Genomic DNA, 15,918 nt, shown 5'->3' on the forward strand with positions numbered 1-15,918 from the left:
GCCTGGCTAATTTTTTGTATTTTTAGTAGAGACGGGGTTTCACCGTGTTAGCCAGGATGGTCTCGATCTCCTGACCTGGTGATCCGCCCGCCTCGGCCTCCCAAAGTGCTGGGATTACAGGCGTGAGACACCGCGCCCGGCCGCATTAAATAATACTGATAGCTACTACCTAGGTACCCACACCACGATAAACTTGTCAACCAAGATCATTTCCTTTAATCCTCCCTACAACTCTGCAAGGTGGGAATTATTCCCATTCTACAGGAAACGACACAGGAGTCAGAGTTCAAGGCACTCCTCCAGGTCTCAAGTCAGCAGAACCAGGCTTCGTAACTGTGACGCCAAATCCGTGCTCTTAATCACTACTCACAGGCCACCATCCAGGGCTGTTTTGAGGATCCGTTATGCAGAAACGCCCATGGCTGTGTCTACGTACAACGATCCCCTCCAGTTTAGGGCAGTGGGGATTCGCAAGCTCATGAAGCTCTTTAATTCGTCCACCGCTACCTGCCGCCTTCCCTTTGTACCTAGGGCAGTATTCTTCACGCCTCCCAATCCATTTAAAAACGAGGCTTCCTTGGCAAACAACAAAGCATAAAACCCAAGCCCAAAACAACAGCACCAAAAATTCCCACTTCTCGTCAATCACTCTCACCTCCAAACGCCAACGTCGGTTGTCACGGGGACACCGTCCCGGCTTCCGCAAGCTGGCTTTAAGTTCCGGAAGTAAATGGAGGACGCGGGCCCCGTCTGCGCCGTGCTGCTTGCTAGTCCCCGGCTTTCTCTTCCCGCTCTATGGCCAGTCCGGCCGCCATGTTGGAGCCTTCGCCGTTCGGGGCGCGGCCTGCTCCGGGCCCTCCCAGCTTCGCCGCTAGCTGACTTAGGGCTCCCGCCCGCACTGTGCATGGCCTTGCTTAGGGCCGGCTCGTGGTGGGAGGCTTCGCGTTCACCTGAACATTTCCGTCCCCTCTAGATGCGGGATGAGAGGCGAAGCTGATGAATCACAGCAGTCCTGGATCCTGACTTCGGACTTGGAGAAGAAATGCCGAGGAGGAACGGGAGTTAGGGGGTAGCACCCTGGGGCGCTGGGAGCCTGCCACCCCGGGCTTCTGGACTTCACTTCCCAGGAGGCCTCGCGCGCGACTGGAAGTGCTGCGAGCCTATAAGAAGGCGAGCCAGCGCCAGCCGGCTGTAGGCATTTGGGGCAGTGTCTTCTGCGTCTCCTAAGAACCTCGGGAGCTGCAGCTCCAGCGCCTGGTAGCGAGAGGCGGGTTCCGGAGATCCCGGCCCCACTTCGTCCCACTGTGGTTAGGGGTGAGAAAGATCCCGGGCTGGGAGTTCAGGGACCTGGGTTCGAATGCTGGCTCCGCTGCTATCTCGCTTCGCACTGTCGCGACCCCCTTGCTCTGCCTCAATTTTCTCTTTTAGAAAGTGGGCACCTTTCTCCGCGCTTTTCCTTCCAACGTGGTGGCTATAAAGGCACGAAAGCTCTTCAGAGGGCGCAGAAAGCAGCTGGAGCTCCTCGCCCCAATTTTCACCCATTGTTAGCTGGCATGAGCACCCAGCAGAGGAGTCAGGGATCACCCCTCGGGCGCCTGGAACGGTTCTTTGGTCACCTGAGCCGGACCTAGGCACAGGCCGAAGTCCGGGTCTGTAATTATTCCAGTGCTAAGGGGTAACTTGTTCACCTACCTCCTTGGCTGGAATATTGAGCCTCTCACTCCTGATGTTCCGCCTTTAACAGAAGCTACCTTTGAGAATAAGGAATCCTCAGAGCTGAGAGGGAGTGGACCCGAATTCCTGTACCAGCCCTGCCACTTACCTTGGCAAAGTCATTTTCTCGTTTTGGGCCCCAGTATCACAGTGTTTTTGATTTGTAAGATGAGGGTTTCGGACTTATATCCTAAGTCTGGTCCTCAAGATTCTTGAAGTACCCCAGTCCATCGGGGAAGGAGAGCAGCAAACTGATTTTCTACCCCTTCATTTATTTGTGGTTCTAAATTATAAAAGTAACACTGCAAGAGTTTGGAGTAGAGCCTTTTTCTTTCTTTTTTTCTGAGACGGAATCTCACTCTGTCGCCCAGGCTGGAATGCGGTGGCATGATCTCGGTGCACTGCAACCTCCGCCTCCCGGGTTCAAGCGATTCCCCTGCCTCAGCCTCCTAAGTAGCTGGAATTACAGGCGCCCGCTACCGCGCGCAGCTAATTTTTGTATTTTTAGTAGAGACGGGGTTTCCCCATGTTGGCCAGGCTGGTCTTGAACTCCTGACCGTATGTGATCCGCCCGCCTGGGCCTCCCAAAGTGCTGGGATTACAGGCATGAGCCACCGCGCCCAGCCTGAGTAGAGCCTTTTTCAAAGACTAAGGGCTGGATGGGAACTAGCATTTCTTTCTTTCTTTTTTTTTTTGAGACAGAGTCTTGCTCTGTTGCCCAGGCTGGAGTGCAGTGGCTCAATCTTGGCTCACTGCAAGCTCCGTCTCCCGGGTTCACACCGTTCTCCTGCGTCATCCTCCCAAGTATCTGGAACTACAGGCGCCCACCACCATGCCCGGCTAATTTTTTGTGTTTTTAGTACAGACGGGGTTTCACCGTGTCGGCCAGGATGGTCTCGATCTCATGACCTCGTGATCTGCCCGCCTCGGCCTCCCAAAGTGCTGGGATTATAGGCGTGGAGCCACTGCGCCCGGCCGGGAACTACCTTTTCTTACCCCTGGACCTGACCTGTTTTAGCTCAGCCAGGAGAATCCTTTTTCGCAAGAAATTAATAATATTTTGTGGCATGAAAATTAAGTGAAACAGACTTCAGAGTCCATAAATAAATATTACTGAAACACAGCCGTGGTGCTCATTTGTTAAGATGTTTATGTGGCTGCTCTTGCACGGGCAGAGTTGATGACATAGTTGTGACAGAGACCATGTGCTCTACAAAGCCTAGAATATTTACTACCTGGACCTTTACAGAAGAGCTTGCTCACTGCTCCCTTAGAATGGGACTCCGCAGAGTGAGGGCACAACAGGAGGCCGAACCATGGTGAGCACACCCTGGGATCACAGCCCAGCCTGCCCTCTTAGAACAAATGAGAGGATATTTTCAAGCATTTGCGTTGCAGTTTTCACTGGTTTCCTTTGTTTTTTGAGACAGGCTAGCTCTGTCGCCCAGGCTAGAGCGCAGTGGTGTGATCTCAGCTCACTTCAGCCTTCTCCTGGGCTCAAGCCATCCTCCCACCTCAGCCTCCTGAGTAGCTGAGACTACAGGCACATGCCACCACACCCAGCTAATTTTTTTTTTTTTTTTTTTTTTTGTAGAGATAAGGGCTCACTGTTGCTCAGGCTGTTCTGGAACTCCTGGGTATTTATTTATTTATAGACAGAGTCTATCTCTGTTGCACAGGCTGCAGGGCAGTGGCGTGATCTTGGCTCACTACAACCTCTGCCTCCTGGGTTCAAGCAATTCTTGTGCCTCAGCTTCCTGTGTACCTTGGATTACAGGCGCATGCCACCGTGCCAGGCTAATTTTTGTATTTTTAATAGAGACGGGGTTTCACCATGCTGGCCAGGCTCGTCTCGAACTCCTGACTTTAGGTAATCTACCTGCCTTGGCCTCCCAAAGTGCTGGGATTACAGGCATGAATCACTGCTGGTCCTTTACTGCATTCTTCCTTTTCTCCTGTTTTGCTCTATTTCAGGAAGTAGGAGGGCTTATCTGTGTATTGTGAGCAGGGCAATATAACTCTGCAGCTCTCTGTCAGGAAAGTGTGCCCAGGGTCTATTCTAAGTCTATCACAGAGCAGTAAACCAGGACCTCTTCTAGGGTATGGCTTCAGATCCTTTTGGACTACATTTAGTTTTTACTTTTACAAAGAAAAAAAAAAAAAACAAAACAGTTGTGGAAGTAGATACTGTCAGATGAGTGAGCCTGCTGATCAAGATCTCTTATATTTCATTGAGGGATGGAGAGTGTTTTAGGTGAACATCTGGTGACCTGAAACGTCCTCTGCCCTTGGAGGAATTGAAGAGGCAGTTCTAAGGCTGGGTAGTAAATCTCTGAGTTAAGTAGTTGAGTCACAAAGCTTCTAGGAAGCTGGTGGCATGATTTTCTCCTGCCAGCTTCATGGAAGCTTTTTCCCTCCAGTCCTTGGACCTTCTTTTCTTTTTTTTTGAGACAGTCTCGCTCTGTCCCCCAGGCTGGAGAGCAGTGGCATGATCTCGGCTCACTGCAACCTCCAGCTCCAGGGTTCAAGCAATTCTCTTGCCTCAGCCTCCCTAGTAGCTGGAATTATAGGCGAGCGCCACCACACCCAGCACATTTTTGCATTTTTAATAGAGACACGATTTCACCATGTTGGCCAGGCTGGTGTTGCACTCCTGACCTCAGGTGATCTGCCCACGTCAGCCTCCCAAAGTGCTGGGTTTACAGGCTTGAGCCACTGTGCCTGGCTAGACCTTCCTTTCTCAGAGATTACTGCCAAGTTGGGTCACCTTGTGAAAGTCCAGCATTTTCACCTAAGTAGGTGGACCCCTAGCATGGGGAGAGCTGGTATGGCATGACTGAGGGCCACTGAGAGGCCTGGGCAGGCACAAGGAACATGAGTTGCATGTTTTTGTTAGTAGTTAGGATGAAGTGCATGACAGCAATGACTAAGAATTCTATTTTTTTTTTTTTTTAGAGTCTTGCTCGATTGCCAGGCTGGAGTGCAGTGACGTGATCGCGGCTCACTGCAACCTCTGCCTCCTGGGTTCAAGCGATTTTTCTGCCTCAGCCTCCTGAGTAGTTGAGACTATAAGCATGTGCCACCACGCCCAGCTAATTTTTTAGTTTTAGTAGAGATGGGTGTCGGGGTTCACCATGTTGGCCAGGATGGTCTTGATCTCTTGACCTCATGATCTGCCCACTTCGGCCTCCCAAAGTGCTAGGATTACAGGCGTGAGCCACTGCACGCAGCCTATTTGTTTATTTATTTATTTATTGAGATGAAGTTTCACTCTTGTTGCTCAGGCTGGAGTGCAGTGGGCGCAATCTCAGCTCATTACAACCTCTGCCTACCTAGTTCAAGCAATTCTTCTGCCTCAGCCTCCTGAGTAGCTGGGATTACAGGTGCCCACGACCACGCCCAGCTAATTTTGTATTTTTAGTAGAGATGGGGTTTCACCATGTTGATCAGTCTGGTCTCGAACTCCTGACCTCAGGTGATCCACCTGCCTCAGCCTCCCAAAGTGCAGGATTACAGGCGTAAGCCATTGCGCCCAGCCGAGAATTCTAATACTTGACTTCTACAATGTGCTACATTTATTTTCTCACTTGATCTGCCAACCTGTGGTCAAGGAAGTGCGTGGGCCTTGAAGCTAAACATACAGGATTTGAAACTCCCCACCCACTCACTGGGTCCACATACTAATTACTCATCTCTCTCAGCCTTAGTTTCCTCATGGATAATATGCCTCCCAGGGTTAAGAGGAATAAATGGGGTCTTGTGTGTAAGGCTCTGGCGCTCATAGCTGGTGTTCGTTATTCTTATTGTTCAAATATTCTTATTGCCATATCTTCCTTGCAGGTGAGTCCTGCAAATGTTAAGTGATTTGCTCAAGGTGCCCATTTCACAGGGATTGGAGCCCAGGCCAGTTCTCTGAGCCTATCATTAGGGCTAAAGGTGAGCAGTCAAGTGTTTTACCTCCATGGGGGCTATTGGCTATTTCTTCTCTCTATTGGCTGGTTCTGAGTGAGGGGCCTCAATGCAGGAAGCCACATTGTTGCCTTCTTGGTGTGAGTCCATGGGACAGGGTGACTACCTTGATGCCTGGGCCCATGCTGCCTACATATTAGCTGAAAGCAGGGCCAGTCCTGTGGCTTTGCCCACTTGTCTAGGGTTTAAGAGCAGCTGCTCAGGGCTTTAAGCATTTGCCATGCCTAAAACCAGAGTTGGTTTCTGGGTTTATCAAGGACTTGCGGAAATCTCAAAATAAATCTCTTGCTTTCTGGACCGTGAGTTGTTGCTTCCTCTTTTCTTCTCTGGACTTTCCCCAGAGGAAGAGAAAGCAGAAGTCTCAGGGCTGGAGACAGCTGAGGGGCATCAGCTGGTTCAAGGTGTGGAGTGTGGGCAGTGGAGTGAAGGCCTGGTTACCTCTCCAGTGAAGATTAGCCCCGTAGAGCTCACTCTCTGGGGAAGAACTTTTCTGACTTCTTCCTGTCTAGTGTAATAGTGGGATGTTTGCTCTTTTCAGATTGTAATTTTTGCCTTCTTATGTTAGAACCCAAGGCCTGGGCATTTGCATGATTTAGCCTGGATTTTGATTCCTGTCCCTTTTTTCCTGGGGGGTGTGGGGTGGTAATTCTTTACCTTCTGGTTCTGTGAGGGGAGAGCAATCCCAGGACTCTGGGTCTTGGGGCTTGGCATCTGGCCTTCACCACGGCCAGCCACAGCCTTGAACTTGCTGCTCTGGGCACTGCCAGGTGCTGGGGTGGGGCCTCAGTCATTGTGACTGAAGATCAGGCCCACCCAGACATTGAGGCCTCGGCGGGGGGGTGGTGCCCAGGAAATACAAAAAAATTAGCCGGGCGAGGTGGCGGGCGCCTGTAGTCCCAGCTACTCGGGAAGCTGAGGCAGGAGAATGGCGTGAACCCGGGAGGTGGAGCTTGCAGTGAGCTGAGATCCGGCCACTGCACTCCAGCCTGGGGGCAGAGCGAGACTCTGTCTCAAAAAAAAAAAAAAAAGATGCAAGGGAACTGAAGCAAAAAGATTCCGTCCCACAGGTCAAGAGCGAAATCAGTGTTACCTCCTTTAGCCAGAGAACTGGGTGCACCTGAGCCAGTGGAGACTTGTGACTTCTCCTTGTTCCAGGAGTGCATGATCAGAATGGCATCGGGATGGTTCTACCTGTCCTGCCTGCTGCTGGGGTCCTTGGGCTCCATGTGCATCCTCTTCACTATCTACTGGATGCAGTACTGGCGTGGTGGCTTTGCCTGGAATGGCAGTATCTACATGTTCAACTGGCACCCAGTGCTTATGGTTGCTGGCATGGTGGTATTCTACGGAGGTGGTGAGTAAGAGGTCAGGAAGGGAGGCGGGATAGGGCCCAGACTGGACAAAGCTGCACTTTCCCTCTCCAAGGCTGGCCTTTGTAAATGTTGGGTTTGGGGCCATGTGGGTAGGGTGGGTTGGGCTGTCTCTGCGCCCAGCTGTCATTTGGGGGAGGAAGGGGTTAAGACTGGGGGCATCTCAGAAGGATGGCTTCACAGATACTCTAGGGCAGGAGTTGGCAAACTTTCTGTAGAGGGTCAGATAAATATTTCAGTTTTGCAAGACATAGAATCTGTGTTGCAGGTACTCAGCTCTGCCACTGTATTGTGAGAGCAGCCATAGACAACAGATAAACACTAGTGTGGCTCATGTGTTCCCATAAAGCTTTATTTGCAAACATAGGTAGCGAGCTGGATTTGGCCTTTGAGCTGTAGTGTTTTTTTTTTTTTTTTGAGACAGAGTCTCGCTCTGTTGCCCAGGCTGGAGTGCAGTGGCGTGATCTCGGCTCACTGCAAGCTCCACCTCCTGGGTTCACGCCATTCTCCTGCTTCAGCTTCCCGAGTAGCTGGGACTACAGGTGCCCGCCACCACGCCTGGCTAATTTTTTTGTATTTTTAGTAGAGACGGGGTTTCACCGTGTTAGACAGGATGGTCTGGATCTCCTGACCTCGCGTGATCCACCCACCTCAGCCTCCCAAAGTGCTGCAATTACAGGCGTGAGCCACCACGCCCAACCTGAGCTGTAGTTTTTAACCAGCTCTAGAGAACAGGAGATTGAAGCCTCTCATGGTTTAGTCAGGCCACCGAATGAGGGACTTGCTTGCTTTTCCGGGATCTTTTTTTTTTTTTTCTTTTTTTGAGATGGAGTTTTGCTCTTGTCACCCAGGCTGGAGTGCAATGGTGCGAACTTGGCTCACTGCAACCTCTGCCTCCTGGGTTCAGGCTATTCTTCTGCCTCAGTCTCCCAAGTAGCTGGGATTACAGGTGCCTGCCATCATGCCCAGCTAATTTTTGTATTTTTTAGTAGAGATGGGGTTTCACCATGTTGGTTAGGCTGGTCTCGAACTCCTGACCTCAGGTGATCCACCCGCCTCTGCCTCCCAAAGTGCTGGGATTACAGGCGTGAGCCACCATGCCCAGCCTGGGATCCATCTTTGTAATCTTTGTCCCATGCTTTCAAATCTATGCTTTGGGGCCCCAGTGAGCCTCATTTTCCCCACTTGCAAAATGGCAATACAATGCCATTGATGATAGCAGCTTATCATGTGCAGTTCACATATATCATCCCATTTTGTTCTTACAAGTTTGTGAGGTGGGCTCTGTTATGTTCCTTTTACAGATGAGGAAATTGAGAGTTAGAAAGGAGAGGCCAAACAGCTAAGAGGCAGAGCCTGGATTTGGACCTATGTTGCCTGACCTTAGTACCTGTATTCTTGACAGCCAGCCTCAGTTGTGACAATTCAGTTTGATGAAATAATGAGTGTCACAATGCTTTTTAGCCTAGAAACCACAAACAAGCTGAATTTATTATTGTAAAAATAGAATGAGAGGTCTAAGAAACCTGCTTCTCCCCTCCACCGTTTTTTTTTAGGAAACAGGGTTTCCCTCTTTTTCAGACTAGAGTGCAGTGGGATGATCATAGCTTGCTGCAGCCTTGAACTGTTGGGCTCAAGTGATCCTCCCACCTCAGCCCCCCAAGTAGCTGAGAGTACAGGCATGTACCACCACGCCGGGGTAATTTATTTTTATTTTTATTTTTTTGTGGAGACAGGATCTTGCTATGTTGCCCAGGCTGGTCTTGAACTTCTCGCCTCCCAAAGTGCTGACATGAGCCACCGTGCCCAGCCCTCCTCCATTTTTAATTTGAATCTATTTATTTATTTCTCTCTGTGGCCCAGGCTGGATCGCAGTGGCATGATCATAGCTCACCGTAACCTCAAACTCCTGGTCTCAAGCAGTCCTCCCACCTTGGCTTCCCAAAAAGTGCTGGAATGACGGGCATGAGCCACCTTGCCCGACCCCTCCTCCCTTTTTAACTGGCCCTTCTCTCCTCCCTTCGTGGCTGACTGTTATCCCACAAATTACGGGAGGATAAAAGATGCCAAGGAGTTGATACCAGTGCCCTAGCATTTCCTGTTCCCTTGCTGGGAAACCGTGTAGGATCCTGTCAGGGTTATTCCCTGATGTCTGGGTGAGCATGAGGGGAGAGGCTGAGCCCTGGGACTGCCCTCTCCTGGATGCTGAGCCCTAGGACTGCTCCCTCCTGCAGCGTCACTGGTGTACCGCCTGCCCCAGTCGTGGCTGGGGCCCAGACTGCCCTGGAAACTCCTCCATGCAGCACTGCACCTGATGGCTTTCATCCTCACTGTTGTGGGGCTGGTTGCTGTCTTTACGTTTCACAACCACGGAAGGATTGCCAACCTCTACTCCCTGCACAGCTGGCTGGGCATCACTGCTGTCTTCCTCTTCGCCTGCCAGGTGGGTTCTCTCTGCGCTTCTCCTCGAGGTTCCCAGAGTCATGAGCTCTGGTTGGGGGTTCACTTGCATGAGCACCAAATATTCCTTCTGCTCACTGCTTGCAGAGAACCTTGGAGGTTGTATCCTGTAGAATTGACAGTTTATTCAAGGGCTGTGGGAGGTCAGTGGCCTGAACTTACTCTGTTCCTTTTATCCCTCCCATTGCCCGTCTCTTGTCCCAGAGCCCTCTCTGCTAACTTTGTCATGGCACGTACCATGCTGACTCTAATCAGCCATCTGGCTTCCACTTTCCCCACTCCCACCTCTGTGAACCAAAAGAATTCTAGAAGTGCTTCCCATATTCTGATCTCAGGCCTGTGCAAGTGAGGAGTTTTATGAGCAAGGACTGGAAGGAAGCAGAGACAAACAAGGTGGTTAGGTTTGCTGGGAGTGGGATAGTAGCTAAGCATGTCATTTACTGTTGTTGTTGCTTGGGTAATAGAAACAGGCCACACCGAGGAAGCTAGCATGGTGGTGGGCAATGCCTGGTGGGAGGGTCTGAGTTGTGAAAGAAGATCCAGGGAGTAGAGACGGGGAGGAGGCGCTGCGGGAGTGGGTTGTGCTTTGGTCACACACAGCACACTTGGGTGCGTCCTCCTTTTGTCCGCAGTGGTGCCTGGGCTTTGCTGTCTTCCTCCTGCCCTGGGCGTCCGTGTGGCTGCGCAGCCTCCTGAAACCCATCCACGTCTTTTTTGGAGCCGCCATCCTCTCTCTGTCCATCGCATCCGTCATTTCCGGCATTAATGAGAAGCTTTTCTTCAGTTTGTGAGTGCAGTGGGGTCCCCAACTCTAAGGTGAAGAGGAAGGAATAGGGTCTTCAGAAGATACACCCTGTGATCACAGAACTCACCCAAGGGAGGAGAGCTTTTGGGGTTGGGCCCATTCCTGATCTGGAAGGTAACAGAATTGATCTTTCTTTAGGTTGAAATTGGTAAGTCAGCAGATATTTATTGAGCATCAGTTTGATTTAGCACCTGCTGTGTGTCAGAAACTGCCCTAAGCACCTTACATTTAATCCTGTCAGTCACCCTACATCATTGGTATTGTTGTCATTGCTATTTTCTTTTTTTTTTTTTTTTTTGAGATGGAATCTCGCTCTGTCGCCCAGGCTGGAGCGCAGTGGCACAATCTTGGCTCACTGGAACCTCCACCTGCCAGGTTCAAGCAATTCTCCTGCCTCAGCCTCCCAAGTAGCTGGGTCTACAAGAGCGTGCCACCATGCCCAGCTAACTTTTTGTATTTTTAGTAGAGACAGGGTTTCACCATGCTGGGCAGGCTGGTCTCAAACTCCTGACCTCGTGATCCGCCCACCTCAGCCTCCCAAAGTGCTGGGATTACAGGCGTGAACCATCGTGCCTGTAATGCCATCATTGCTATTTTCAATTGAGGGAACAGATTCTGCAAGAGGACTGTTCAGGTAAAAAGGAAAAAACAAAACAAAACAAAACAAAACAAAACAAATGAGGGAACAGAGGGGTTACGTAAACTTACCCAACAGCACACAGCCAGTAAGTGGCAGAGCTGAGACTCGGGTTAGGCAGTATGACTCTAGAGCCTTGCATGCCTGACCACTACTGTCCATTTTTTTGAGGCAGTGGGGTGTAGTGAAAAGCAACTAGGACTTAAGGACAGACTGTGGTTTCGATCTTGGCTGTGCCATTTACTAATTATGCAACTTTGGGCAAATTAATTTCATTGCTCTGAGCTTCAGTTTCATGGGTAAAAGGATTATTACAGCTGGGTGCAGTGGCATGCACCTGTAGTCCCAGCTACTAGTGAGGCTGAGGTGGAAGGAGTCCAGCCTGGGCAACGTAGGAAGACCCTCTCTCTCTCCTTTTATCCCCCCTACCAAGGGATAGCATCTCGGTGTCATCATAGCTTACTGCAGCATCAAACTTCTGCACTCAAGTGATCTTCCCAATTTAGTCTCCTAAGTAAGCTAGGACTACAGGCATGGACCACCTCACCCAGCTAAGCTTTATTTTTGTAGAGACAGGATCTCACTATGTTGCAATGTTGCACAGGCTAGTCTGGAACTCCTGGGGTAAAGCAATCCTCATGCCTTGGCCTCCCAAAGTGCTGGGATTACAAGAGTGAGCCACTGTGCCTGGCTCATTATCAAATATTTGCAGGGACTTAGAAAGGGTGTTAAAACTCTAGATCACATGTGGCCCTGGGAAGGTTTTCTCACCCTCTCTTAGTGACATCGAGGCTCCCACTAGACAAAAATAGGTGGAAAAATCTCTCGAGGGCTCACATTGTTTTGTCATCTTCAGGAAAAACACCACCAGGCCATACAACAGCCTGCCCAGTGAGGCGGTCTTTGCCAACAGCACCGGGATGCTGGTGGTGGCCTTCGGGCTGCTGGTGCTCTACATCCTTCTGGCTTCATCTTGGAAGCGCCCAGAGCCAGGGGTCTTGACCGACAGACAGGTATGGGTTCCAGTCCCACATTCCAGGGTGAGACAGGGCCAGGTCTAGAGAAGGATCTCCCACAAAAGACTGGGGCCTTGACAAGAAGACTAACCCTGTGGCACAGTGGGAAACTAAGTAACTTGAGGGTGGAGTTAGGGTGGCTGATGGGGAGCACTGGTTCCAAACCAGCGCATCCCAGCAAAATGCTGGGACTCCCCAGGGTCTGTCCATTGGGCGACAGAATTTCCCCCCAAATTACTGTGGTTCTGTGGGGTGAAGTGTGGCCTTATCTTCTTCCCCAAGGAAGGGCTTGCCTATGACAAGGGTGTGTGATTTCTCCTTTACCAGCCTGGGGGCTAGTCTAGTGGGATGGGTATGTGGTGACCAGCTGAGTGCTCAGAGCAGGTCTTGATGGGATGTAGGGAGATGGGGTGTGTACCAGGCTCAGGGACTTTGGGGCTTCCCTGAGGGATTTGGTGGCTTGGGTGGGGACCACCCTGCAGGTTGGGGGTCTCTCTGAATAGCTTGGGCCTGGTGTGACTCCTGCATCATGTCATTAACTCCTTGGCACCTGCCTGTCTTTCCAGTCCCTGCTGCATGACGGGGAGTGAAGCAGCGGGAAGGGGCTCCCAGGAGCTCCTGGTGGCACAGCCTGTGTTCCCCAGAAGCTCTGCTCTTCCCAGGGCTCCCAGCTGGTTTCAGCAGGCAACTTTCTTCGAATGCTGGGCCCAAACTTCTTGCCTGGGTACTGGGCCTGCCTTCTCCAGCCGCTTGCTGCCTGTCTGCTTTTCTTGGTGGCTTTGGCTTCTGTACTTCTTGGCATCAGCCTCTCAAGGTCCTCCATTCACACGAGGTCCTCCTTGCTCTGGCCACTCTTGCTGCTCCTGTCTGAAGAAATCAGACTGATTTCCTCTTAAGACTCCTAGGGATGTGGTGAAGAGCTGGGACTCAAGTGCAGTCCACCATGTGAACCATGAGGGAGGTGAGGTATCTGTCCGCTTCCCCCAGTTAGGCTGCCCCGCCACAGAGCAGGCTTCATCTGCTCTGCCATCCAGCCCCGTCTGGATGTGAGGTGGGGTGGAGACATCATGGGGTGATTGCAGAAGCGGGGAGTGGTGGCCCACACAGCTTCTGCTGAGGAGCTGACTGCTCTGAGCTGTTCTGTTTCGTACTGCTGCTCTGTGTCTGTGTGTATTGTGACCATGCGGCTCCACCTCTTCCAGCTGCTGCTACAGCTGAGGCCTGGATCCCAGCCTTTCCCTGTGACTTATGTGCCTGTCACTGGCAGGCAGCCCTACGAATCCTGGTAACCTGCTCTCCCAAGAACAGAGCCTGTCCCCAGATGTCCCAGTAGCGATGAGTAACAGAGGTGGCTGTAGACTTCCTTTACTTCCCCTTGCTGGATCAGGGCCTTCCTTCCTCCTGCTGGGCAGATCTGGCCTTGCTCTCTTGGCAGGGCCCCAGCCCCTCCGATCACTCTGCAGCTCACCATGCAATTGATGCCAAAGTTGTGGTGTCCTGTGTGCAGCAGCCCTGGGAGCCACTGCCACCTTCAGAGGGGTTCCTTGCTGAGACTCACATTGCTTCACCTGCCCCCATCATGGCTGCTTGCCTAGCCCAACCCAGTGTTCTGTGCCATGTTAGAGCTTGAGCTATTTTTCTTCTTCAGAGGAGGAAATACGGTGGGGAGGGGGAAGGGTCTTGCTCCTCTCCTAAGTGTTGCTGCTGTGGCTTTTTTGCCTTCTCCAAAGACGCACTGCCAGGTCCCAAGCTCCAGACTGCTGTGCTTAGTAGGCAAGTGAGAAGCCTGGGGTGTGGAGCCCACCTACTCTCTGGCAGCATCAGCATCCTACTCCTGGCAACATCAGGCCAACTGTCCGCCCCAGCCTCACATTGCCAGATGTTGGCAGAAGGGCTAATATTGAACGTCTTGATTGGCTGGAGCCTTCAAAGCCACTGGGGTGTCCTCCGGGCACCTAGGTCCCATGACCAGCTCCCTGTCACCATAGGGGTAGGCATTTCACTGGTTTATGAAGCCCGAGTTTCATTAAATATGTTAAGAATCAAAGCTGTCTTTGTTCAGGCTGCTATAACAAAAATATAATAGCCTGGGTGACTTAAACAACAAGCGTTTATCTCTCTCAGTTCTGTAGGCTATAGACATCCAAGATCAAGGCACTGGCAAACGTGGTGTGTGGCAAGGGCCAGCTTCCTCAGAGACCGTCTTGTCACCATAACTTCACATGGTGGAAAGGGCGTGAGAGCTCTCTGGGGCTCCACCCTCATAACCCAACCACCTCCCAAAGGCCCCACGTCCTAACACTACCAAAGTGGGGGTGAGCCTTTCAACACAGGAAAGTGCGGGGGGACACAAACATTCAGTCTCTAGTAACAGCCCTCTGATGAAATGATGCTGTGGTTAAATGAGTTCTGGGCCAATGTGTAAAAGCCTCAGGACAGGTCTGACCCTCACAGACCTAGGGAGGGGCCAACCGGAAGGCACCAGAGATCCACATGATCCTCTGTCTTCATGGAATGGCATGTGTGGATTCACATGCAGCTCATTTATGTGCGGATGTCCTTAATTGCTAATGGCACTTGCTTATCTTGCGAGGAAGGAAATTTTTCCTATTTCATAATCTGAGAAAACAAGACTCAAAAAGGTTAAGTGACTAGGTTGAGGTCACCCAGCCAGGAAGTGACAGAGCTGGGATCCACATGCCACTGTCTGAGGCCAGCCTCCTTCGCAGCTGCTGGGCACACACACCTGTGCAGGATGCCTCGTGGTCAGGGACATATGGTGCAGCCAACAGACAGGACCCTGGGTAGAGAAGCCCAGGCACTGGGGGAGCCTATAGCCAATTTGGGCAAAGTAGGTGACGGGGGTTGGGGGGTGCAGGAGGCTGTTTCCTACCAGCTGGTGGTGGAGCAGATGACCTGGGAGGGGCTGGGGGCCCAACCCTTGTGATAACTCCCAGTGAGTGAGCACTTGGACTGTGCTGGGCTTCATCTTCATCAGTTCATTGGAATCCTTTCATGTCCCCGTGAGGTGGGTACCATTCTGATTTTACAGATCCCAAGGGGCTAAAAAATAGGCCTTAGCTCATATAACCAGGTTAAAGCAGAACCAGATTTCAGATCATGTGTATGAGTCAACAGCCAGTGCCTTTAACCACTCCCTACCCTACATGCGTGCCAGGCATGTGCTATTGGTCTCCACATGCACAGAATGCCCCTGCTCACCCTGGTGCCATCAGTGATTGCTCTAGAAAGAGACCTAGGGGCTGGCTTGGCCACAGCCCTCCTCGCCCCTCCCCTCCCCTTACTTTGTTGCCCAGGCTGGAGTATAGTGCCATGATCATGGCTCACTGCAGCCTCGACCTCCTGGGCCCAAGCCATCCTCCCAACTCAGCCTCCCAGGAAGTTAGGACTACAGGCACACACTACCATGCCTGGCTAATTTTGTATTTTTTGGTAGAGCCAGGGTTTCACCATGTTGCCCAGGCTGGTCTTGAACTCCTGAGTGTAAGGGATCCCAAAGTGCTGGAACTGCAGGTGTGAGCCGCCATGCCCGGCCTGGCTGCATTTTCTGATCTACAACTGAACCGTAGACTATGATGATTTATTTTCCTTCTGGTGCCTCAAATGCCCATTTGACCCACGGGGAGCCACTGAATTGTTAATTCGATGCTGAGAAAAGCCTTTCTACCATTCTCACACGAATCAAGTGTGTGTACTGGAAAAGGGACAGGTCGGGGGTCTCGGTGGAAGCAGCCCAGCTGAGGAGACACTGATTTAGGGGCTCAGGTAATAAAGATCAGCCTGGTAGAAGATGGGTCATGATGCCTGCAGCCAGGGCTGTGGGCCCCTTTGTTTACATGCACGGGAAAAGGTCCCTCAGAGGAGGCAGTGGCTTTCTTGCTTCCATGTATTATAGTTTATTAACTTTCTTTTCCATGCTCATTGGGA

The 15,918-nt window shown here is 51.4% G+C and overlaps 2 protein-coding genes across 7 annotated transcripts in view; one reads left to right on the plus strand and one right to left on the minus strand.

Annotated features, from left to right (window-relative positions):
• TMEM138 (transmembrane protein 138) overlaps positions 1 to 1,071 on the minus strand; it is a 14,745-nt gene extending 13,674 nt beyond the window's left edge. For all 4 annotated transcript variants that reach the window (XM_011942739.1, XM_011942743.1, XM_011942740.1 and 1 more), the window contains exon 1: positions 656 to 1,071. The gene's annotated coding sequence lies outside the window, so the exon portion shown is untranslated. The remainder of the gene's footprint in view (positions 1 to 655) is intronic.
• Positions 1,072 to 1,176: 105 nt separating this feature from the next.
• LOC105512305 (cytochrome b ascorbate-dependent protein 3) lies at positions 1,177 to 14,017 on the plus strand. 3 transcript variants are annotated; one of them, XM_011942737.1, is made up of 7 exons: positions 1,177 to 1,314; positions 5,603 to 5,649; positions 6,838 to 7,036; positions 9,287 to 9,495; positions 10,145 to 10,299; positions 11,811 to 11,967; positions 13,173 to 14,017. In XM_011942737.1, exons 3-7 carry the CDS (start codon positions 6,844 to 6,846, stop codon positions 13,257 to 13,259), a joined length of 801 nt encoding a protein of 266 aa, XP_011798127.1. In that variant the 5' UTR covers positions 1,177 to 1,314; positions 5,603 to 5,649; positions 6,838 to 6,843; the 3' UTR covers positions 13,260 to 14,017. The 3 variants fall into 3 exon arrangements, with proteins under 3 accessions (XP_011798127.1, XP_011798126.1, XP_011798128.1); XM_011942736.1 differs by lacking the exon at positions 5,603 to 5,649 and having other exon boundaries at positions 1,181 to 1,314; XM_011942738.1 differs by lacking the exons at positions 1,177 to 1,314; positions 5,603 to 5,649; positions 13,173 to 14,017 and adding exons at positions 6,038 to 6,192; positions 12,537 to 12,752.
• The last annotated feature ends 1,901 nt before the right edge of the window (positions 14,018 to 15,918 follow it).

This window comes from Colobus angolensis, unplaced genomic scaffold (assembly GCF_000951035.1).
Source record: "Colobus angolensis palliatus isolate OR3802 unplaced genomic scaffold, Cang.pa_1.0 Scaffold21, whole genome shotgun sequence".
NCBI lineage: Eukaryota > Metazoa > Chordata > Mammalia > Primates > Cercopithecidae > Colobus > Colobus angolensis.

Coding starts and splice junctions, on each gene's coding strand:
- LOC105512305 (XM_011942737.1), top strand. CDS start 6,844: ATGATCAGAATGGCATCGGGATGGTTCTACCTGTCCTGCCTGCTGCTG. Junction 7,037..9,286: donor GGTGGTATTCTACGGAGGTG/GTGAGTAAGAGG, acceptor TCCCTCCTGCAG/CGTCACTGGTGTACCGCCTG. Junction 11,968..13,172: donor GGGTCTTGACCGACAGACAG/GTATGGGTTCCA, acceptor CACCTCTTCCAG/CTGCTGCTACAGCTGAGGCC.